This window comes from Hemitrygon akajei, chromosome 17, assembly GCF_048418815.1.
Source record: "Hemitrygon akajei chromosome 17, sHemAka1.3, whole genome shotgun sequence".
NCBI classification, from domain to species: domain Eukaryota; kingdom Metazoa; phylum Chordata; class Chondrichthyes; order Myliobatiformes; family Dasyatidae; genus Hemitrygon; species Hemitrygon akajei.
The window spans coordinates 68,894,296-68,910,260 of NC_133140.1; the positions used below are offsets into that span (position 1 = coordinate 68,894,296).

At 40.9% G+C, this 15,965-nt stretch overlaps 1 protein-coding gene across 1 annotated transcript in view; it reads left to right on the plus strand.

Annotated features, from left to right (window-relative positions):
- The window catches only part of LOC140740814 (rifampicin phosphotransferase-like), a 196,223-nt gene that overhangs the window by 36,040 nt on the left and 144,218 nt on the right, over positions 1-15,965 (plus strand). Inside the window, exons 6-7 of the mRNA XM_073070343.1 lie at positions 9,943-10,058; positions 14,341-14,396. Of these exons, the coding sequence (XP_072926444.1) occupies positions 9,943-10,058; positions 14,341-14,396 (172 nt within the window). The remainder of the gene's footprint in view (positions 1-9,942; positions 10,059-14,340; positions 14,397-15,965) is intronic.

The window sequence follows — 15,965 nt, forward strand, 5'->3', positions numbered from 1 at the left end:
CAGCACCGCCATTCACTGTGATCATGGCTGATCATACACAATCAGTACCCCGTTCCTGCCCTCTCCCCATATCCCTTGACTCCGCTATCTATAAGAGCTCTATCTATCTTGAATGCATTCAGAGACTTGGCCTCCACTGCCTTCTGGGGCAGAGCATTCCACATATCCACCACTCTCTGGGTGAAAAAGTTTTTCCGCATCTCTGTTCTAAATGGCCTACCCCTTATTCTTAAACTGTGGCCTCTAGTTCTGGACTCACCCATCAGCAGGAACATGCTTCCTGCCTCCAGTGTGTCCAATCCCTTAATAATCTTATATGTTTCAATCAGATCCCCTCTCATCCTTCTAAATTCTAGTGTATACAAGCCCAGTCGCTCCAATCTTTCAACATATGACAGTCCCGCCATTCCAGGAATTAACCTTGTGAACTCACTCAATAGCAAGAATGTCCTTCCTCAAATTTGGAGACCAAAACTGCACACAATACTCCAGGTGGGGTCTCACCAGGGCCCTGTACAGCTGCAGAAGGACCTCTTTACTCCTATACTCAATTCCTCTTGTTATAAAAGCCAGCATGCCATTAGCTTTCTTCACTGCCTGCTGTACCTGCATGCTTGCTTTCATTGACAGATGTACAAGAACACCTAGATCTTGTTGTACTTCCCCTTTTCTTAACGACTCCATTTAGATAGTATTCTGCCATCCTGTTCTTGCCACCAAAGTGGATAACCTCATATCTATCCACATTAAACTGCATCTGCCATACATTTGCCCATTCTCCCAACCTGTCCAAGTCACCCTGCATTCTCATAACATCCTCCTGACATTTCACACTGCCACCCAGCTTTGTGTCATCGGCAAATTTGCTAACGTTACTTTTAATCCCTTCATCTAAATCATTAATGTATATTGTAAACAGCTGCGGTCCCAGCACCGAACCTTGCGGTACCCCACTGGTCACAGCCTGCCATTCCGAAAGGGACCCGTTAATCGCTACTCTTTGTTTCCTGTCAGCCAGCCAATTTTCAATCCATGTCAGTACTCTGCCCCAGTACCATGTGCCTTAATTTTGCCCACTAATCTCCTATGTGGGACTTTATCAAAAGCTTTCTGGAAGTCCAGGTACACTACATCCACTGGCTCTCCCTTGTCCATTTTCATAGTTACATCCTCAAAAAACTCCAGAAGATTAGTCAAGCATGATTTTCCCTTCATAAATCCATGCTGACTCAGACTGATCGTTCTACTGCTATCCAAATGTGTTGTAATTTCCTCTTTTATAATTGACTCCAGCATCTTTCCCACCACTGACGTCAGGCTAACCGGTCTATAATTCCCTGTTTTCTCTCTCCCTCCTTTCTTGAAAAGTGGGACAACATTAGCCACCCTCCAATCAGCAGGAACTGTTCCTGAATCTATAGAACATTGGAAAATGATTACCAATGCATCCACGATTTCTAGAGCCACCTCTTTAAGTACCCTGGGATGCAGACCATCAGGTCCCGGGGACTTATCAGCCTTCAGACTCAACAGTCTATCCAACACTGTTTCTTGCCTAATATAAATTTCCTTCAGTTCATCCTTTACCCTAGTTCCTTTGGCCACTATTACATCTGGGAGATTGTGTCTTCCCTAGTGAAGACAGATCCAAAGTACCTGTTCAACTCATCTGCCATTTCCTTGTTCCCCATAATAAATTCACCCGTTTCTGTCTTCAATGGCCCAATTTTGGTCTTAACTTTTTTTTTTGCTATTCACATACCTAAAGAAGGTTTTACTATCCTCCTTTATATTCTTGGCTAGTTTACCTTCGTACCTCATTTTTTCTTGGTGTATGCCTTTTTTGTTATCTTCTGTTGCTCTTTAAAAGCTTCCCAGTCCTCCGGTTTCCCGCTCATCTTTGCTATGATATACTTCTCTTTTATTTATTTATTTATTTATTTATTTATTTATTTATTTTTAATTGAGTTTTCAAATGATTACAGAAGAAAAAAAAATTATCTACCCTTCCCCCTCCCCTTAATCCCTCCCCCCTAACATCCCTATAGAAGAAAAGAAAAAGAAAAAAGAAAAAAGAAAGAAAGAAAGAATGCCTGGATATCGGAAGATCCTGACATGCTCCACGAAGTTCATAATAACTTTAGTATATATATTTATTTATTTCCCCAAATAACCAATTATTTTATCTTCGGAGCACCTATATATTTAATCCTGTCTTTTGTAAATAAGAGCGCCAAATTTTCAAAAATGTTTCATATTTATCTCTTAAATTATAAGTAATTTTTTCAAGTGGAATACAGCTGGAAATTTCATTCTTCCAATGATCTATACTTAAGTATGAATCTCTCTTTTATTTTTATACTGCCCTTTACTTTCCTCGTCAGCCACAGCCACCCCTTACTCCCCTTAGGATCTTTCTTCCTCTTTGGAATGAACCAATCCTGCACCTTCTGCATTATTCCCAGAAATACCTGCCATTTTTGTTCCACTGTCTTCCCTGCTAGGGTATTGTTCCATTGAACTTTGGCCAGCTCCTCCCTCATAGCTCCATAGTTCCCTTTGTTCAACTGTAATACTGAAACATCCGATTTTCCCTTCTCCTTCTCAAATTGTAGGCTAAAACATATCATATTATGGTCACTACCTCCTAATGGTTGCTTTACCTCCAGGTCCCTGATCAAATCTGGTTCATTGCACAACACTAAATCTTGAATTGCCTTCTCCCTGGTAGGCTCCAGTACAAGCTGCTCTAAGAATCCATCTCGGAGGCACTCCACAAACTCCCTTTCTTGAGGTCCAGTACCATTCTGATTCTCCCAGTCTACCTGCATGTTGAAATCCCCCATGACAACTGTATCATTACCTTTGCAACATGCCAATTTTAACTCTTCATTCAACTTACACCCTACATCCAGACTGCTGTTTGGGGGCCTGTAGATAACTCCCATTAGGGTCTTTCTACCCTTAGAATTTCTCAGTTCTATCCATACTGACTCTACATCCCCAGATTCTATGTCCCCCCTTGCAAGGGACTGAATATCATTCCTCACCAACAGAGCCACCCCACCCCCTCTGCCAGTCAGTCTGTCCTTTTGATAAGATGTATATCCTTGAATATTCATTTCCCAGGCCCTGTCCGCTTGAAGCCATGTCTCAGTTATTCCCACAACATCGTAATTGCTCTCAAAACTCAATGTTCTATTAAATTCAGTGCCATTTGAAATCTTTCACTGATCCTACTGTTCTCAGTTATTCTGAGCAATCCCTTGTTAGGACAGTTCTTGTTGATTTAATATTCTGTTTTGAGAATCCAGCTGTATTAATGTCTTCCCTGCAGATTTAATTAAATTTTTGTCCTGGATCGTATATGTAATGTTTCACCCATCCTGTCTTTGATTTATAAACTTCCCCTTTGTATATTTCCTGCTGGAGCACATCGTTTGGGATTGTTTTTGTTTCAGTTGCCAATCCTGCATCTCATCTCAAACACATTACCAGAGCGATACTATGATAGAAAATTTCAGGAACACTAACAGGTGTTCTAATGGTCCGGTACCATTCACATTATATGTTAGTAATCTGGTTGTTGGAATTGATGGCTTTGTGGACAAGTTTGTGGATGATACAAAGGTAGGTGGAGGGACAGGTAGTACTTAGGAAGCTGGAAGTCTAAAGAAGGACTTGAACAAATTAGGATAATAGGCAATGAAGTTTCAGATGGAAAGCAGCGTAGGGGAGTGTATGGTAATGTACTTTGATTGAAGGAATAAACACATAGGTTATTTTCCAATCAGGGAGTGTATTCTAACATTGGAGGTGCAAAGGGAGTTGGGAGTCCTGGTGCAAAATTCCCTGCAAGTTAACTTGCAGGTTGAGGAAGGCAAATGGGAGTGTTGGCACTCAGTTCTAGAGAACTAGAATATAAAAGAAGGATGTAACGTTGACACTTTGTAAGGTATTGGGCAAGGTATTGTGAGCAGCTTTAGGCCCCATATCTAAGAAAGAATGTGCTGGCATTGGAGAGGGTCCAGAGCAGGTTTATAAGAATGGTCCTGGGAATGAATCTGTTAATGTATGAGGAGTGTTTGATGGCTGTGGGCCTGTACTCGCTGGAGGGGGGATCTCATTGAAACTTATTGAATATTGAAAAGCCTATATAGAGTGGATGTGGAGGGAATTTTTCCAATAGTGAGTCTAAGACCAGAAGGCACAGCCTCAAAATAGATGAGTATCTTTTTAGAATAAAGATGAATTTTTTTTTAGCTGGGGGTGGGGTTGGGATTGTGGATCTGTGGAATTCATTTCCACAGACAACCGTGCAGTACAAGTTGTTGGGTTTATTTAAAGTGGAAGTTGAAAAGTTATTGATTAGTATGGGCATCAAAGGTTACAGAGAGAAGGCAGAAGAGTGGGGCTGAGAGGGAAAGTAAATCAGATATAATTGAATAGCGGAGCTGACTCAGTGTTGAATGGCCTAATTCAGGTCCTATGTCTTGTAGTCTAAATACACCAGATATCAATGAAAACACTCAGTTGATATTTCAGTCCAATCACTTCATCAGAAGTGGAACAAAGGGAATTCAAATGAATATTAAGTGTGGGTGGAATGGTTAGGATAATGGGCAATATCTCTGATTGGATGGGTGGAGGCGCCCAAATGATCCGAATATTTATCAAAGCCGAACAGAGAGAACACAGATAAAGAGACATGCTAGCCTGTAAAATGTAGGTCAACCAGTTGCTTAAACCAGATACTGAAAGTGAAACCAACTGACAGGCTGTTGAAAGCTCAAGGTGGAATGTTTAAATGTTTTAGAATACTAAGCTATTTGATTAGTGTAAGATACTATGAATAATTTAAGAGTAGGTGACATTACTATGATATTTAGCTTCAATCCAATAGAGAGGAAGGAAAGAGATTATATGGGATGTTACTTGGAAAAAACAGAAGAACCCATTCAACAAATATATACATTTAGTTCCATTAATGTAGTAAACTTGAGCAGTTTCACAGTGTAAGTCAAAATATGACACCAAGTCATGTGGGGAATGAAAATCTTTGTCAATAAGAGGTTTTATCAGGGATATTAAAGGAGGATGGAGGAACTGAAGTATAGAGAGATAAATCTAGGGAATTCTTGAGCATGACAAGCAATAGCAGAATGGTTTAATTCAGGGGGTAGTGGGTGCAGAAGAATTGGAAGTTGGAGGAGGTGACACAGAAGGTCAGGGAAGAGGTAAAGAGGTGAGATCAGGAGCCAATGTTTTCAGTGAAAGCAGGGGACATCTACAGAGGAATAGAAATGCTACAGAGCTCTACTGTCCGCATTAAATTCAGCAAGATGGTGGTGATCAAAGAGGAAGGTAATGGGGAAAGATTTGGTTACTTTTCACACAAGAAGAAATTTTCTTGAGCATTTTATTAAAATGATTGAAGAAATTTCTCATGGAGGTAGGGTGAATTTGCAGTGGCAAGGTAAGAGGAGTCAAATTCTTGGATGGGTGCTCTTATGTGTCCCTTTGGAACACACAATGGAATAGTATACACTGAACCTCATTTCACACTTGTGTATTCTCAGGACTGAATGCATCCATGCAGATGGCGCTAGAAGCATCTGTTATAGAATTATATATAGAAAGAGATTTATTATGGACAGTGCTGTTGTGCTGCAACAATGCATTGCACATGGCTCAGTGTGGAGAAATGCCCTCAAGAACTGGTTTTGAGCAGAGCGAGTTGAACATGAGGGAAATCATCTTTCTTTCTTGTTTACCTGCCCTCCCCAGGGCCGGAGGTTTCTTCTTGGTCGTGATGCTCACAGTGGTCTCCTCCTAATGAACTTGTTACCCACTGAGAAATCCCTGGAGGAGCAGATGGCAGCTTGTGTCATGCCCAATAAGAAGTGATGAGGGAGACGGAGTGGGAGAGGGAGAGAAAGAGGGAGGAAAAAAAAAGAGAAAACAAGATCTGGATGGTCTGTTGAATCTAGATTCACCATGTCACAAACTGAGGATAGCCCCCAGCTATGACACACAGGGACTTTAAGCCACACAGTCTCATGCCATCCCCCAAAGTCTGTTGAAATATACAGCCACAGAGGCATACTTACAAAATCAAGTGCAGCCAATTCATGTTGCAGGAGTGCCAGCAGGGGACAGGGATTTATGTCGCACACCCACACAGCATCACAGAACCTGAATGGGTACAATTATTTGAAACTAAGGAAGAAAAATTGAAGAGTGCAATAGTTCAAATTTATTATCTTAGGCACACAAACCCAGGGTATACTGTAGTTACTATGAAAGTTAGCTTTCTGCAGCAGCTGCATAGGACATTTGAAACATGATACACTTAAATACACACAAACATAATCTAACTTAAATTATACATGCAGCCCCCAGTACTCGGGTCATGCTCTCTTCTCACTGCTGTCATCAGGAAAAGCACTCTATTTTTCTGAGCTCCATGTACCTATCCACGAGTCTCTTAAAAGACCCTATTGTATCCTCCTCCACCACTGTCACCAGCAGCCCATTCCACGTCGTCACCACTCTCTGCGTAATAAAATAAACTTATCCCTGACATCTCCTCTGTACCTACTTCCAAGCACCTTAAAACTGTGCCCTCTCGTGCTAGCCTTTCCAGCCCTGGGAAAAAGCCTCTGACTATCCACACGATCAATGCCTCTCATCATCTTGTACACCTCCATCAGGTCACCTCTCCTCCCCCATCGATCCAAGGGGAAAGTAAGACCGAGTTCACTGAACCTATTCTTATAAAGCATGCTCCCCAATCCAGACAACATCCTTGTAGATAAATTGAGTAACTGGCAAAAAAATTACTCTCAGGGTTGTATATGGTGACCTATGTACTTTGATAATGAATTTTCTTTGAACAATAAAATTAACAGAAATAAAGTTAACAGTATTAGTGCAATTTGAGGGAATATGGGCTGAGTCAGAATTTGGATTTTTTTAAAAATGTTGGATCAAGAAACAGATGGCAATGGGGGAGAAGCTGTTGTTGAACAATGATTAGCATTCTGCTGGTCTGCAGTAAGCAGGATGTCCACATGTTTGGTTATAGCCCACATTTTTGTCTGATCCTGTTTTCTCAGGGTGTGTTACAAAGACAATTCTGCTTGCCATGTATTTAATACTAAAGCATGTACTAATAGGTTGAAAGAACATTGTTTCATATGAATACTATTATGGGTTATAATGCCCCCAAATAATGTTTGTTACAGTCTGTTCTTGGCTGTGATACAGGGAAGCTATTGTGCTTGAATTCTTGTGCAGATTACTTAATTTCTGAGAAAGTTAACCACTTTGTGCTGTCTTAGTGCTTCAGTTGAATGATGAGTTTAACGTTTCAATCGTAATTTTTTTTCTTCATGAAATGTTAATTATTTTTGCAGATAATGCAAAGCAAAAGTTCTAGCTGCAATGCATAAACAAATACAGTTGTATTTGTGTATTCAAGAAACTAATTTTTCTGAAAAAAATGAAACAAAGACAATGTTCTCTTACACATAGTCTGCAATGGAAGTTTGGATGGAAGGAATGAGTGAACAACAGGCCTTTTGTTTAAGTCACACCTCAGCTGAGTGTGTTAGTAGTGGGCAATACCTGGACCTCCTTGTTAAGATGTAGGACCAGCAAGGTTTTCAAATTCAAGTACCCTTTTCATCAATTTGATGCTCTACCTTGGCCAGGAGTTGAACATGGAGTGCTGTATTGTGAAGTTCTGTAGGAATAAAATGGTTAGATCCTCCATACCACTTGCATTCCATGCACAAGTATCAACCCAACTGGAACCTTGGAGTCATCATGCAGTGGTACTGAGAAACTGAGCATTTTGCAAGAACCCATAATCTCCTCATTATATCTGAGGAGATAAACAGCATTATCATTCATTCCTCATGACAATGCTGATTATCTCCCCTGCTGTGGGTCAGTTCCAGCAATTACACTGTCTAATTTGGGGACTGCTTAGTTACATCCAATCTTTCTTCTTTGCTCAGGTTTACAATTCTGACCCACTATATTTTTTGAGCTCAGTAGTGGAAAGAGTTGACCTAAAAAGGAGCCATCCATTATTAAGGACCAGTCCCACCCACCCAGCCCGGACATGCCCTCATTACTACAATCAGAGGACATACTGGAGCCTGAAGACTCATACTCACTATTTTAAGACCAGCTCCTCCCCCTCCACCGTCGGTTTTCTGAATGGATAATCAACACTTGAACATTATTTCACTACTTTTTGCCTCTCTTTTTGAACTACTTATTTACTTCTAAATATATATTGCTCATTGAAGCATATTGTATATTTTGGGTATTGCACTGTACTATTGCTGCAAAGCAGCACATTTTAAACCTATGCAAGTGATGACAAACTTGATTCTGATTCAGGAACACCTCCATTTTGCATAATGAAGTGGGTAAATTCCTGCTGGGATGTCCTCTATGGTCTCGGGCAGTATCCTCAGGGTGGGTGTTGGATGGAGCACTTGGTGTCTGTGTGCTGGAGCTCCATGTGCAGCCATACCGAGCAACCCACAGAGGTTCTGTTCAGAGTGATTGCATTTGTGGCAATGCTCTTCCCCACTTTGTCTGGAATGGTGCACAGAATGTCATTGTGAGCCTATTCTACCTTCACCTTCCTAACACTGAAGCCTGTGTTTTTTTTTAATTGGGAGGACTGAACTTTACAAGGGCACATAGTGCAACATCGTGCATACCTCAGCCCATATTGCAAAATTCCAGCCCTTTCTGGTAATGTAATGTCCCAGTCATTCAACCAGCTTCTGTAGGACCTTGGCAGTCTGCTCTTCCACTGCCCCAAACCAGCTCTTTCAGGTTGTTGGTCACCTATGGGAAAAAAAGTTTTTCTCCTTTTTACTAAGGAATATGACCTGCATTCTGTTCTGATGTGTCATGGCTCCCTGAGTCAATTCAAAACAATCCCAAATGTCTGTGAGCACGCAGTACGAGTTCTAGAGTGAAAAACAGAGACATCATCTATGTACTGGAAGATTATAACTAGAGTGCCTCAATTATTGGATCTTTAGTCTGGCGGACATATCGTTTTTGATGGAAAAGGACTCAACGTGGTAACAGAATAAGAATGGGATGGGAGGGCAGTTCCGCATGACTCCAGATCTAGTGGAATTCCAGCTCTACGTTGACAAGGCTTATAGAGCAAGTCCAATACATTTTTTTTGGATTATCTCCCCAAACCCAAAGGGAAATCTAGCCTTATGTGTGAGATATTCTGTGGAGGGATTCACCTTTTCAAGATGAGTGAAACTAGTGCTCACAGACTGGCTGGCCCGTAGGGATTGTTTTCTTGGAGAGCAGCTGTTGGAGAGATGGGTTACCAGCTGTGAACTTGTAGCAATGACGTAGGAAAGAATATAGTCTTCAAAGTTTAGAATTGGAATGGCTTAAAGTTTAGATTTGCCTATCTATGATCACAGTTAGTACTGGTGATACATTTTTTTCCATTGGCTTTGCCATGCTGCCTGCTGGGAGTGTATTTCTAAGTAATTTTAGAAGATCCAGACATTTTGGGCTGAGACCTTCCACCAACACCTTTCATCCACCAATTTGTGCGTTACTCAAATAATCAATAAATCACCAGGGAACAATTGCTCTGTTTTTGTTTGCATACACATGCACGGAGACGTATGTTGTTCAAATCTGCGCTCACTTTGAATGTGCTTATCATTTCCTTGTATTTTATGTTGGGATTTCCAGTTGCTAGCATTACATTGGCCCTGAAGTCATTTGTGTGAAGCTTAACTTTTTCTTTTATTAAAAGAGTTTGGCTCACATTGAAGTCTGAGCCTTGCAATTAAGACAAATAAAACCTTCTAAATATTCAGCACTGTTGTTGCTGAATGCTTTGCAATCCTGAGTAATTTGTTTTTCTTTCAGATTGGATCGAAAGCAAATCCACTATGAGCAATGGGGTCAGTACATTGGAGAGATTGAAATTGAAGGATATGAAAGAAAGGAACTCCTCCTCCGTGGAGTTAGAGACCATTCTTATGGTAATGAAAATTTCATCTTTTAACACTGTTGATGAACAGAGTTTGGCCAGTTTTGTCAACTGTCCACTTTTGTTTAGAATCGGGTTTATTATCACCAGCATGTGTCGTGAAACTTTTTAACTTAGCAGCAGCAGTTCAATGCAATGCATAATATCGAAAAAGAGGAAAAAATATAAAATAATAATAATAAAATAAATAAGTAAATCAATTTCAGTACATGCATATTGAATAGATTAAAAGTTGTGCATAAAAACAGAAATAAGATGTATTTAGAAAGTGAGGTAGTGTTCACTGGTTCAATGTCCATTTAGGAATCAGATGGCAGAGGGGAAGAAACTGCTCCTGGATCGCTGAGTGTGTGCCTTCAGACTTCTGTACCTCCTACCTGATGGTAGCTGTGAGAAAAGGGCATGCCCTGGGTGCTGGGGGTCCTTAATAATGGATGCTGCCTTTCTGAAACACCGTCCTTTGAGGATGTCCTGGGTACTTTGTAAGCTAGTATCCAAGATGGAGCTGACTAAATTTACAACTGTCTGCTGCTTCTTTTGGTCCTGTGCAGTAGCTCCCCCCCCCCAACCCCCCCATACCAAAGTGTGATGCAGCCTGTCATTATGCTCTCCACGGCACATCTATAGAATTTTTTGAGTATATTTGTTGACATGCCAAATCTCTTCAAACTGTTAATGAAGCATAGTTGCTGTCCTGTCTTCTTTATAACTGCATCAATATATTGGGGCCAGGTTAGGTCCTCAGAGATCTTGACATCCAGGAACTTGAAACAGCTCACTCTGTCCACTTCTGATCCTTCTATGAGGATTGGTATGAGTTCCTTCATCTTATCCTTCCTGAAGTCCACAATCAGCTCTTTTGTCTTACTGACATTGAGTGCAAGGTTGTTGCTGCGACACCACTCCACTAGCTGACATATCTCGCTCCTGTACTTGTGAACTTACAATGAATTTACCATAGCATTATGACAAACTGGTTTAAATCATTCGAGTATCTCCATGCTTATATTAAAATAGAAAATATTGGAAACACTTAACAGTGTTTGCGGAGGAAAAAAAATGAGTTGATCATATTTCACCAGAAATAGGAAAGGAAGGAAAAGGGATGGAGAGAAGAAATGACTGAGATCAGGAGACTGAATGATGCAAGTGCAACTACAAGTTCTGGCACAAGAAAGAGGTGCCCATCATCTGGGATTCCCAGCATCCAGACTATGCTCTCTTCTCACTGCTGCCATTGGCTAGTCCCACATCACCAGGTTCAGGAACATTTATACCCTTCAACCATCAGGCTCCTGAACAGGTGTGGATAACTTCACAAATATGAGAAAATCTGCAGATGCTGGCAATGCAGATTCAGTCCTGATGAAGGGTCTCAGCCTGAAACATCAACTCTTTTCTCTTTTCCATTGGCGCTGCCTGGACTGTTGAGTTCCTCCAGCATTTTTTTTTGTGGATAACTTCACTCACCTCAACTCTGAACTGATTCCACAACCTATGGACTCATTTTCAAAGACTCTACAACTCGTCCTCAGATTGAATGTTAGTTCTTTTTTAGTTCTATTTTTACAGATTAGTTGTTTGTCATGTTGTGTGTAGTTTATCAGTGACTATTGTATTTCTTAGTTACTCTGAATGAATGACTGAGAAAATGAATCTCAGGGTAGTATCTGGTGACACATATGTAGTTTGATAATAAATTTACTTTGACATTTGAACATTAATCTTAGACAGGGTGGTTGAAAGCCTGTTAATCATAAATCTTCCATCATGTGATTCAAAAAGCTTTCACAGATAGTTCCTTTCTTTTTTTTATTTCTCTTCCGTACAGCACAATTTTTGCCTGTTTTCTCATATTTCTAGGTCCTGAGGCATTAATTCTGTTGTCAGCCTTCTACAGATGTTGCCCGACCTACTGTGCTTGTCCGACACTTTATGTTTAGATTTCAGATTTACAAAGTCTATGTTTTTTTTAGCTTTCAAGCTGTTTAACACTGGTTGCCGAAATAAAGTTGTCCTCCATGCGGAGTCTGTTCACGTTGGAAAGCTATCAGGTGGTTTTTCAGGTGCATAATGTAGGTCCACCAGGGTAGAAGGGTAGTCAGGGCAGTAGTGATGTCATTTAATGTGCAATACAAAATCAGTGTCACTGTAAAATTCTGCCATGCAAGGGCAATTTGAATCGATGCTAGTTTCAAATACTGGTCTGGATTCCCCAGGCTTTCTTAAAATGTTTCCCTTTGCCTAGTCAGAAGTCCCTGTCTGGAGCAGCAAACCTCAGAATCACAAACTTGTATGGCACAGATACTTTTTTTTTTGACCCCATCCTTTTCCCCAGGATGGGGGAAAAAAAAGATTGCAGCTAACAGGTCCACTTCTCTGCCAATATCAGAGAACTTCTGTTGTAGGTGAGTGGCGGAAAGTTTAAGGGAGATGTTGGTTAGGTTGTTTTATACAGGAAATGATGGGTGCTTGGAATGCAGTGCCTCGGGTAGGCGTATAGGTGGATACAATATGGCCATTTAAAAGAACCTTAGGTAGGCACATGGATGTAAGAACATTGGAGGGTTATGAGCTGAGTAGGGGTAAGGATTAAATTGATTGTGGAGTAGGTTTGTCTTAGGCACGTATATATAACTGGGGTGCCTAAGATTTTTGCACAGCACTGTAGTAATTTTGTGTATTGCCTTGTAGTGCTAAAAAAAAACAAATTTCACGACATTTGTGAGTGTTGTAATCTCTACTGTGGACTGGAAAAGGATGGCAAGGGGAATCATGGTTGGAAAAGGGGGGAAGGGAGAGGGGAAGGAGCAGGAAGCAGCAGAGAGAAAAGGTATTACTCGGACATGAAGGGAGATCGCTTTTGAAAGTCTTTATTATAACATGATACGCATCATGGAGAGCTCAACATCTTAAAGCAGAGTTCTTGAGACTCTCCCCGAGTACACAGACTTTTCTCATTATATAGACAAAGTGTATCTTATCAAAAGCTCCCAAGCATGTTTGTGGAATACAGCATGCAAGCAGATAATTCCTTTGCTCAATAATCATGTCATGGCACAGTAAAAAAAATATAATCAGGTTACTGTTACCCTTATCTATTCAAAGCTACTTCTGCATACAACCTTGAAACCAGGACAATTACACAGTTCATCTATTAAAAAAAACAGAACATCAGGTGATTATGCTTCGATTACTCCCTCTCAAGCTAGTTAGCCCTTTACAGCAGTCCTGCTGAAGCAGTTTAAGGGTGCTGTGGGAAAAAAAACTCTTTAACCCCTTAGTATCTAGCTAGTAACAAAATTTCTTCCACAGTAATGATTAATAAACCAATTGTTTGAAACCAAATGAACTTATCTATTGTCTCAGGGCTGCGTGTATCTGTAACTGCAGCATGCCCTGACCCTGGAGTTCCTTCTCTGCCACCTGTCCCACACCCCTCCCACGGTGCTGCACCCTCACCATTCTCAACATACTTTGCTCCTCAAACACAAGAGAATCTGCAGCTGATGGAAATGCAAGGCAACACACACAAAATGCTGAAGGAACTCAGCAGGCCAGGCAATGTCTAGAGAAAAGAGTCAACAGTTGACGTTTCAGACCAAGATGAAGGGTTTTGGCCCAAAACTTCGATTGTTTACCCTTTTCCATAGATGCTACTTGAACTGCTGAGTTCCTCCAGCATTTGTGTGTGACACTTTGCTCCAGCCAGAATTACAAAGTTGCTATCTACTCCACGTTGACGAATGTAGTATTGTGTAAAAAAAAACTTAGGCACCCTAGCTATATTACAATATATACCTAAGACCTTTGCACAGTACTGTAGGTGCTTTGTTTTCCTCCCATTTCCCAAAGTTGTTTAATAGGGAGCTTAATTGACCACTATAAATTGCCCCTAGTGTGTAGGTGAGTGGAAGGTGAAGAGCCACACTGTGCTGTACTGTTCTATGAATCTCTTCTGCATTCTTTCTAAAATTGACAATTCTTTCCTGCAGTGACCAGAAATCTTTCCCTCAGTGGCATTATTATTTTTAATCTAATACAAATCTTCAAACAGCTGTGGACAGGGAATTAATCTTTAGTCCTGCCAATTGTGTTATATAGTTGTGAATTCTTATGCTTTAGTAATAACTGCATTGTTATCTCTTTGGAGAGGGAATAAACTAGATCACAAACCTAACTGTTGATGATGCTCTGGGTAGAGTAATCATGTGTATAAGTTACAAAATTATACAATAGATTCTAATTATTTTAATAATTTCATTTCATTGCAGGCATCAGAAATTGGGCTGATCTGTATCGATATATTATAATTTTTGCACATTTTGAGGTAATTCATCTAATTTTTTTCAGTAAATCTTGGAAATATTTAAAGAGTCATGTGATCTATTGAGAATGGAAATCATTCATAGGCTAATTGATGGATTTATTGATATGCGATAATCAGTTTGCAACTCATCACAGCAGCTGAGGATTTTAAATTCAGGTAATGAATTGCATTTGAAACGTTACAAAAATTGACTGCCAGTAGTGGTGACTAGGAAACAAGAGATTCTGCAGATGCTGGAAGTCCAGAGCAACACACACAAAATGCTTGAGGAACTCAGTGACAAAAATTCCACACCTGCTCATTAAGTGACAGAAATGCTGCACCTGCCCATTCACCTCCTCCCTTACCTCCACTCATGGACCCAAACAGTCCTTCAGGTGAGGCAACAACAACTTCACCTGCAGATCTGTTGGGAGTCATCTATTATATCCAGTGCTCCCGATGTGGCATCCTCTGGATTGGTGATCCCTGATGCAAACTGTCGAGTACTTCCACTCCATCTGCCAAAAGCAGAATTTCCAGGCGGCCCACCATTTTATTTCATATACCCCATCCTATTCCAAAATGTCAGTCCATGGCATCATCTTTTGCCACTGTTACGAACCCCGTAACTGGGTCACTTACCAGCAAAAATGGAGAGGTCCATTGAAGTCTGATGATACGATTTTTAACAGTATTTATTAGTAAAAATACACAAAAATAATATCAATGCAAATATACAGATAATATACGTCGTCAATACTAAATTCAAAAGTGCGGGTATAATAATAATCAATAAGAAATAAGCTCTATCATTGTCTAGGGGATAATGTATTGTCCGATGGAAATATGAAGTTCACTCAGTTCATGCAGGCTGCAGCTGTTGGGGACCGCTGAGTTGCAATGGTTGGAGAGAGAGAGGGATTTTTGGAAGAAAAACTTGCCGATTTTCCTTTTATGATTTCGATCCGTCAGGAGTCCCGTTGGTGTGGCCGTTCACTTGTGGCCTCTCCTTTAGCTAAGCCGTTCTTCCGCGGTGAGCCCGCCAACCCTGGCAAGGGAAGGACGCACACGAGCCCCCACCGACTTCGGCTATCAAACGCTGTCACTGGATTTCTAGCGTTTCTCCTGGTGCGTCAAAAGGAGTTGTTCCCCAGACCCTTTTTTATCCTTACTCACGGGGTCTCAGATGTCAAACATGTTGGGATGATGCAATCCCTCAACCAGCCCACTCTGGTCGTCCCCTGAGGGGCTTCAATGAATAGTACAGTACTCAATACACAATTCCGTCTCCAAGAGACAATAGCCATTATCAGGGGTTTTGTTTCGCTGAGGCCAGGACACATTCCAAACCTTGTGGATTCTGCGTGTCTCTCTCTCATTTCCTGGGTCCCAGACACAAATTAATAGTGATCTTGTGATTCTCAAAAAGGAGGGGGCGACTTTGTACCCTTCGGCCCCTCAGAGTTGCTGCACATTCATAACACCACACTGAAACCACTCTTGGGGTGGAGGAGCAACACCTCATATTCCTTGTAGGTAGCCTTCAACTTCATGGCATGAATATCTACTTCTCCTTCTAGAAACTAT